At 41.5% G+C, this 10,000-nt stretch overlaps 1 protein-coding gene across 1 annotated transcript in view; it reads right to left on the bottom strand.

Moving 5' to 3' along the window:
- Positions 1-10,000, bottom strand: part of LOC123516674 (nephrin-like) — a 157,852-nt gene that overhangs the window by 23,450 nt on the left and 124,402 nt on the right. Inside the window, exons 10-11 of the mRNA XM_045276276.1 lie at positions 7,041-7,200; positions 6,583-6,691 (exon numbers count right to left, since the gene is read on the bottom strand). Of these exons, the coding sequence (XP_045132211.1) occupies positions 6,583-6,691; positions 7,041-7,200 (269 nt within the window). The remainder of the gene's footprint in view (positions 1-6,582; positions 6,692-7,040; positions 7,201-10,000) is intronic.

The following is a 10,000-nucleotide window of genomic DNA, read 5'->3' as shown; positions in this document are numbered from 1 at the left end:
ATATATATATATATATATATATATATATATATATATATATATATATATATATATATATATATATATATATATATATATATATATATATATATATATATATATATATATATATATATATATATATATATATATATATATATATATATATATATATATATATATATATATATATATATATATATATATATATATATATATATATATATATATATATATATATATATATATATATATATATATATATATATATATATATATATATATATATATATATATATATATATATATATATATATATATATATATATATATATATATATATATATATATATATATATATATATATATATATATATATATATATATATATATATATATATATATATATATATATATATATATATATATATATATATATATATATATATATATATATATATATATATATATATATATATATATATATATATATATATATATATATATATATATATATATATATATATATATATATATATATATATATATATATATATATATATATATATATATATATATATATATATATATATATATATATATATATATATATATATATATATATATATATATATATATATATACACACATACACGCATTTATCTCTATATTAACAGTGGAAACATTCTAAATGTTGTAAATGTGTGGCTGGTGTGAAAAAAAATGTTTATAAATAGGTAAGAAATTATTTAGGTGTTTCCAGGAAAGTGAGTGATTTTGCATAAAGCATTGTGACCGAAGGATTTCAGAGAGTAACAAAGGTAATGGCGGCAATTCATCACGTGGTATTTGCTATTTTTTTGTTTGTTTTGAATAACTTCAGTGATGGAAAAAAATACGCACCAAAGGTTGTCTCGTTGCTTTCGTTTGCTGACCACTCAGCCGCCGCCGAGTAAAACAAATATTGTATGAATAGTTCCACTCTATTGACCTTTCCTCTCGTTTCATAACAACTCTCAGGATTGAAAACCGCCTTGAAAAATTTATTGCATAAGTCAAAGTTTGGCTCTGAAAAATCTTTGCAATTCAGCCATAATCCTTAACACAATATTCTTAACACAAGACAGACCCATCACATCTATCTGTTAATTACACACACACACACACACACACACACACACACACACAGGGAGGCGGTGGCGTAGTGGATAAGGTGGTGAGCGAGGGATCGGGCAGACGTCCATGCATAGGTTCGAATCCCACCAGATACCGCTTTGAAGCTATGCCATTTGTCGACTGGTTTAAAGTTTCCTACATGTTACCATGATACCCAGGTTCTAGGTGGTTACACCAAAGATGCGCTTGGGTGGTGATATGGACCCTAATATGGGTACCACTATGAACAAAATTGCCTGCGCCACTAATGGGCGGGAGCTGAACAGCGCTTCCCATATATACTCTTCATGTATGTCTACAGGCGCTATAGGCCATAACGTAAAAAAAAAAAAGACACAGTTCTAATAGATTCAGGGCGATTATTCATCTGGTATATGTTAATACACACCACACCGTTTGTGGCACCCCTACTCCACTCCCCATCTCTACCTCAATGCGCCACCTGGTTGATGGCGTCAGTGTTTGCTGCATTCACAGTGTCGAGGTTTAGCAGTTTTTTTCATTTTTTTAATCAGAAATTTGTCCTGATTGTCTTTTATTCGGTTTTTGGATCAGTAGTGCTTGTCTCAAATTATGTAGCCAGTACACTGATGATATCTGCGAGTAGGAAAGCCTTTCCTTGTGCATGAAAGTCGAGATTGCTGAGGATTTTTTCTATCACACATCCCAACATATATCATGTCCTCTCTCTCTCTCTCTCTCTCTCTCTCTCTCTCTCTCTCTCTCTCTCTCTCTCTCTCTCTCTCTCTCTCTCTCTCTCTCTCTCTCTCTCTCTCTCTCTCTCTCTCTCTCTCTCTCTCTCTCTCTCTCTTCTTTCACCCTTCTAACGAAAAGAGGCTTAAAGATTTCCATCTCTTACAGTACAGCTTATCTTCAAGAAATGTTATTGTGCGAGTGAGAGACAATTTGAGCTTACCTCTCCTCACGTTGTACCCATTGTTTACTATCAGAGAACTGGTTCCCTAACTTCCACTTGTAACCGAGCAACCCGCCACAGCCCCACCAAGGCACTCTGAGCAAACTTCACGAGCTTTACAGTTTAATCTTCCTAATCATCAGCCGGAAGGTCTTTCCTGCATTGGACCCATAAAAAAAAACAATACAGAGGAAAATAGAATTGTTTTTTCAGATTTTTTATTTTGTTTCCATCTCCATTATTTACCTGCAGGTGTCTTTCGTCCCTGCTTCATTGCACACAGATTGAGAATCAATCATAATATCTTTTGTTATCTTAAGGTCGTCAGTTAATAGCTGACAGCAACACTTTTCTCACCACTATTCACAACTACTTTATTGTTAATTAAGTGACACGCTCAAAAAAGATAATGCTGAGGGCCGAGCTTTGACATGTACTGACGTATATGTGCGCAGTTGGGTATTGCAATTTTTACTTATGGATGTGTTGATTCCTTGCCTTAATACTGCAAACTGAAGGTATTTACTCATCATCAACAATGGCTGACGATTAACTAACACCAAAACATTTGGAGATCACCGTATATAGGAATGATTGGAGCGGAAGGAAGTGCCGCTGCTCGCTGCTCTGAGCTGGCGGCTCCTTGAAGGTCATGAATCCCAATCCGCCAGTTATTTTTAAGCAACAAGCACGATGCAGTATTTTCGAACATATTTTCAAGGTTTTAGCAGATCACGTCGACGTTGCTGCCACTTTTAACTCTAATGATTTATGTATTATTTTTACTGACTACGTGTCTTGATAAATGGAAGCTCTCGGGCACCCCAAGAACCACCTCAGGCGGGGATCTGAGGGTTTTCTGACGTTGTTCCCGGGAGGTTTTTCACGCGTCTCCCGCTCCTCATTTATCTTCTCTGCATCCGTCACGGGAGAAATTCAGTCTTCGCTTCTTTCACACATCACTTGCATGTTCTGAATATGATTTTTTTTTTTATGTTTCCTTTATCAAGATAGCTGGTTCTCCCATAACTCATTTATTTTCGACGGAGAGTTTTTTGTCCGGCACACGAATTTGTAGTTTGTTGCATAGTGAATCAGTTGTGGCTTTCTGTAGTTTCATTTATCTTTTCAGTAACTTGTAGCTTTTTCCTCATGCTGAAATTGCATAGCTGATCTAATATTTTCCATTTTTCTTGACCTGAGTGTACAAACTGCACCAATAACAACACTTCAGTATTACCAACTACTAGAGTGTTCTTTTGATATCAGTTTCTAGTATCATACTTCCCCAAGATCACCGAGAATTTCATCTCGTCTGGGCATCATGTCAGTTATGTGTTGATCAAGTCCCATTGTCTTATGCTTTGCCTCGCTTGCTTCAGGCTTCTCTTGTTGATGATTTCCTCCTAGTCATATTGATCGTATTTATATTTAGGTTATGACCTTGTCCACTAATTACAGAAACAGTGAGTTCCGGAACTGAAATATTCACAGACGTTATTTGTGTGCACACGAGAGAAATGAACACGCACCCCATAACTATCACTCTCCCAACATTTGATGACACAAGGTATACAACACGAAGCGGTTTTCACTATGCGGTAAATACAGGTAAGCTTTACGTGGTCAGTTCCCTATTATTCCTTCAAACGATAGAATTATACGTGTTCTGAAGATAAAGCTTGAATCATACAGTTGTGTATTATAATGCCATTCAAGGTTATTTAAAGTTCCGAATACAAAAGTTCTAGAATACACTGGAGATTTTATCAAAGGATTAGACAGTAAAAGAGCTGCACAGGACATTATGGTATCGCTCTAAGTGACACTAAAACATTCCTGATAACCATTTTGAAATAGATAATGTATAAATGGATGAACACACACACACACACACACACACACACACACACACACACACACACACACACACACACACACACACACACACACACACACACACACACACACACACACACACACACACACACACACACACACACACATACACACACACACACAGACACACCCACATACACATACACACGGACATGTACAGGAATGCAATTATACACACGACACTAATCCGATAAGAATCAAAAGAAAAGAAAAAAAAAAAAAAAACTGGTCACGTAATGCGAAAGATCATAGCGTGTACTCGAATGAGCGTGCGTGTGTGTGTGTGTGTGTGTGTGTGTGTGTGTGTGTGTGTGTGTGTGTGTGTGTGTGTGTGTGTGTGTGTGTGTGTGTGTGTGAGTTTAGGGGAGAGGGGGACAGACGGATCGCAGCATTGTGCTAAGAATCGTGGGATGATTCCGTCTGGATACAAATGCCATTATTACGTGGACGATCATCGCTCTTCCGCCTAATGGGTCTTACTGCTGATCACCATGCCACGCTCACGCAGCCGCGCCGCCAGCCAATCGCGCGGCTCCATGGCCAAGCCCTAATATGTCTGAGCTAAAGAACCCGGCGGGAAATCTCAACATGGCAATCAATTCATATAAAAAAGTAGAGTCGTCCTAAAAACTGTTGTGCTTCAGGTCATGGCTGTCCCTAATTACTTGGCTAAGTTTTCATCGAGTCTGATCTTTCTCGTTTCCGGTAATTGCACACTGGACACACAGACAGACAGACAGACAAGAGGACAGATAGACGTGGTGAGCGACAGAGGAACACTGTTGACGTGTGTATGTGTGTGTGTGTGTGTGTGTGTGTGTAATTCACTGTTTGATCTGCTGCAGTCTCTGACGAGACAGCCAGACGTTACCCTACGGAACGAGCTCAGAGCTCATTATTTCCGATCTTCGGATAGGTCTGAGACCAGGCACACACCACACACCGGGACAACAAGGTCACAACTCCTCGATTTACATCCCGTATCTACTCACTGCTAGGTGAACAGGGGCTACACGTGAAAGGAGACACACCCAAATATCTCCACCCGGCCGGGGAATCAAACCCCGGTCCTCTGGCTTGTGAAGCCAGTGCTCTAACCACTGAGCTACCGTGTGTGTGTGTGTGTGTGTGCGATGGAACTTTTATATTCGGGAAGCAATGACTGGGTAGTAAAAAGTGGCATTTGTCTTTGGATATCACCTGAATTTTTCCAGAATCATGACTTCAAAAAAACATATTTGTTACAATGATTTTAGTGCACAAAAACTCAAATATTCAATTATCAATGCACTTCCCTCTAGCCTCACGATTGCATTCCCATTGCATGTGCAGCGTCACTACGTATGCATGACTTTAATCACACATTTATACATGCATCCGGTCCGCATATGGCAGGCAGTATGGTACATGAGGGTTTGCAGTTTTGCCAGCTTGTTGTATATTTATGTATAGCTTGATTGTAGCACTAAAGGTAATGTATTGGCATAGTTAATGATGTGCACTGATCCTGAAATGATGTATGGTTTAGTATGGTCACTGTCATACAACAACACATCTTTCGATACGTATTGCAGTTTATGAATCCTGTTCCTTGTTCTCTACAATACACAACCTTACATCGCCGCGGAATATGCTGTCACTACATGTTCCTGTTCAAGTTGACGATGAACATAATGCATATTCTATACCAAATGCAACTCGTGTAGGAAAATATACATCATTATCATTGCAGACATAGTTGCAATAATTTTCTCTCATGGCATGTGTGACTGGAGTGATGAGATGGCAGGGTGGAGGCGTGGAGGTGCGGAGGCGGGTGGCGGGAGACGGGCCGGGACGAGGCGGGACGGGGCGTCATGTGTGGGAGGAATGGTGGGGGTCCCGTGGAGGGCGTTCGTTAGTCCGTCTCCGGCACCTTTGAAGCAAGTGATTTTTGTTTGCTCTCCAACGATCTATATTTTATACAGTTTGGAAGTTAACAGAGTTCTCTGGCGAGGAACAAAACGGGAAACAAACTTTTCAGCCAAGGTTGTAGAGGAAGGGAAAACAAAAACTCAAAACGTGAAATCTGACTGAGGGATTTCATGATAAAATAAAACCTTTTTTTTTCACTCTGGAGACTTTCCCACTACTTTATATGAGTATGGTCACACACACACACACACACACACACACACACACACACACACACACACACACACACACACACACACACACACACACACACACACACACACACACACACACACACACACACACACACACACACACACACACTCTCTCACACTCTCTCTCTCTCTCTCTCTCTCTCTCTCTCTCTCTCTCTCTCTTTTTATCACACACACAAAATAACAACAGCAACAACAACAACAACACACAAACACACACACACACACACACACACACACACACACACACACACACACACACACACACACACACACACACACAAAGGTTCTCGACACTGAATCCCAATCGTGATAAAAACGCCAACGCGCCATCCAGCCAACCCATCAAAGTGGCTCTGTCTCTCCTTTGTCATGATTAGAAGATTCCACTCCGCTGCAGCTACTTAATGGTACGCACTCGACCACCGCTGCCGCCTCACTCACCTGAACGAGTCCGGCGGTGGGTGCGCCTCCACACTGCACGTAACGTTGAGTTGTTCGTGCTTGCCTGCGCCGTACACCACCTTCTGACCGGCCTGGCACGTGGGAGCAACTAGTGAGGTCGCCACGTAGACACACAGATGGAAAGACAGGAGAGAAGGTCGTTTAAGTGGCAAAACAGCGAAAGACATTATCTGCGCTATCAATAAGAGATGAATTATGGAAATTGTTCTTGGAAAAATGGGATAAAAAGAATTAAAAGTTCATGACGGTCATAACGTTTGTCACTTTAATAGTATGAAGTCTTTTGGTAGTAAAGCCGAAAAAATTGAAAAAAAAAAGGTAAATGTTGGAATATCGTTTATTTTCTGATATTCCATGAAAGGCCATCATGAGCAGATAATAAAAGAAAAAAAAACAGTGATGCAGGTTTTGATACAAGAGTGTGGTGAGGTACTTACACTTCACGCTGAGTTCCACGGGCCGGGAGTCGCCTGAGCCCTGCAGGTTCGCGGCAGAGCAAGTGTAGTAGCCCGAGGAGCGGCGACTCACCCGCTGCAGCACTAGACTCTGGTTGCTCTTGATGATCCCGGCGGACACATTATGACTCAGCTCCTTCCCCTGCAACACACACACACACACATACACACACACACACACACACACACACACACACACACACACACACAAGCAATGTAAATGGCAGAGCTTAGCGTGCGACACAAGAGAGCATCATATCACACTACTCGGCGGGCCCAAGAGCCACCGCCATTCTCTAAGCACGAGACACACTTATTCCCTCCTCTGGCAGCAGCTCGGCTTAAATCCCCACAACACAAGAGGATACACAGGAAGGAACGTGTCATGTATACTCATTGGCCAGACAGCCTCCCACACCCTCCAGCCCCCTATTCCCTGAGGCCAGCAGGGGAACAGTTCGGCCCCCGCTGGAACTATCGCATAGATTTAAACTCCTAGGGACGCACGGAACCTTTCTCACTCACTCTCGCTTAGGCTTCACCCTACATGGACCACCGCGGTCCTGTCACTCTCATTACCAGGTTTAGTGTTCACCGCCATGTCTTTACTCTCTCTCTCTCTCTCTCTCTCTCTCTCTCTCTCTCTCTCTCTCTCTCTCTCTCTCATTAACCTGTCTTCCTCAACACACACGCCTCTCCCTCATGGGCCGCGCCTCTCACAGCCTCACTGGTGGCCATTATCTCGTGCAGTCCTCGTGCTCCCCAGAGGTCTCCGTGCCTCTGATATTTATGTCTGAGACTCTCCTCACCACTCTCTTCTCTCTCTCTCTCCTCTTTATATCTGCCCCTTGAGCTTCCCACTTCACTCTATACTTAACTTTTTCTCTCCCCGCCCGCCTTCCTGTTCTCTCTTTATCTTCTTGTCAATTCTTTGCTCAGCGTAATTCTTTCTTTACTTTTAAATGGTTTCTTTTTTCTCTCCCTTTTTTTTTTTTCTTATAGACCTCTTTCATTCTGGTCTGGTTGTGTTTTATCTATTTCGTGCCTCTCTCTCTCTCTCTCTCTCTCTCTCTCTCTCTCTCTCTCTCTCTCTCTAATTACCAACCAACCTGTCCCGTCTTCCTGGCAGCCCTCACATCCTGGCCTACCCTCTGCTCCTCTCCTCTCCCCCTCTGCCTTTCCCTCCTAGACAGTCTTTCTCCTTCTCTTTCCGTTCTGCCGCTCAGACAACATTTACATCCTGGGAACTCTAAACCTTGTAGACTTCGCTCTCTTACTCCCCACCTCTCTCTCTCTCTCTCTCTCTCTCTCTCTCCGGATAAGGATGACTGGTTCTCTCTTTGTCAATACGGACATCGCAAGACCACGAAAGCCTGCAGATTCTGTCGATCCCTCCAGCTTTACTTACTATTCCACCTCCCTCCGTCTGTCTGTCTACTCCACTTACCTCTTCCTCTTTCCTTCCCTTCCTTCCTGCCTTCCTTCCTTTATTCACTTCCTTGTGACTATATTTCTCCTCTTCTTTTTTTTCCTTTTTCTTGTATCTTTCCTTGTTTGTCCATCTATCTACTCCACTTGTCTCTTTCCTTTCCTTCTTTCCTTACCTCCTTCATGCCTTCCTTCCTTTATTCACTTCCATTGTAACTATATTGCTTCTCCTCTTTTTCCTTTTTCTCTTTTCTTTTTAGTCTGTCTGTGTACTCCACTTGCCTTAACCTTCCTTCCTTCCTTTCTTCTTTCTTGCTTCATTCCTTCCTTCCTTTCCGTGTAATTGCATTTCTCTGTCTTTCTCCTTCTCCTTCTCCGTCTTTTTTGTGTATTTCTTTTTACTTTCTGCCTCTCCGTCTATTTCAATTCCCCTTTTCCTACTTCCTTCCTTCCTTCCTTCCTTCCTTCATTCGTTCATTCATTCCTTTCCTGGTAACTGCATTTCTCCCCCTCCTTCTCTTTCTCCTTTCCCTTCTCCCTCTCCCTCTTGTGAGTCTTCCTTTCCCTCCTCTTCCGCTTGACATCACTAGTGCCACTGCTGGTGCTGGTGCTGCTGCTTCACCCACCTTCTCCTTTCTTCCCTCTCATCCATTTACATCTTCCTGCCTCCATTTCTCCATCAGCTGCTTCTCACTGATTCCTTCCTTCCTTCCCTCGCTTTGCCTTACGGAAACACACAAGCTCCTCTGACTTCCTGCCTCTGTTTTACGTTCTTGCATAACTTTTTTTTTTTTTTTGGTTCTTTCTTTCCTCAGTGTGGCTCGGCACTTTCCTCACCATTCCCTGTCCCATTCCTTGCCTCTTTCTCCTGTTCCTGCTCCTCTATTTCTTTTTCTTTCTCCTCCTCCTTCTCTTTATCCTCCTTCTCCTCTTCCTGTGCCTCCTTTTATCTCTCATTCCCTCTGATTTTCCCTCTGTTTGACTCTCTCTCTCTCTCTCTCTCTTGTTCCTCCCTTATCTTCTTCTCTTTACTGCAATCTTTCCTCCTCACCGTTCCTTCTTATACTACGTCTTCATTTTTTCCATCCCCCTGTCTATGTTCTCTCCCTTTATTCGTTCTCGTCTCTTCTTTCCTGTCTTTCACTACCAGACTTATTACACGTTTCTCGTTTTTATTTCTTTTCTTCGTCGCTGCTACCCATTTATCATCTCTCTCTCTCTCTCTCTCTCTCTCTCTCTCTCTCTCTCATCCGTTATCTCTCTTTTATCTCTCTCCCTTCGCCCACGTGTGCCTCCATTATCACGTCCTTTTGTTGTTGTTATTGTTGTTGTCCGTTTTCCCCTCTCCTTTATCGCCTGCCTACCCTTCTCCATCGTCCTTCCTCCGCCTTCGCTTCTTTGTTTTTTTTTCGTCTTATATCTCCTTCCTCCTTCAGTCATTCTCTCTCCATTTATCTGTCTTGCTCCCCCGATTCGTTTCTCTCTCCTTTCTTATCGACGTGGATTTTTTTTTT

This window comes from Portunus trituberculatus, chromosome 41 (assembly GCF_017591435.1).
Source record: "Portunus trituberculatus isolate SZX2019 chromosome 41, ASM1759143v1, whole genome shotgun sequence".
NCBI classification, from domain to species: domain Eukaryota; kingdom Metazoa; phylum Arthropoda; class Malacostraca; order Decapoda; family Portunidae; genus Portunus; species Portunus trituberculatus.
This window is presented reverse-complemented; position numbering and strand designations above follow the sequence as displayed.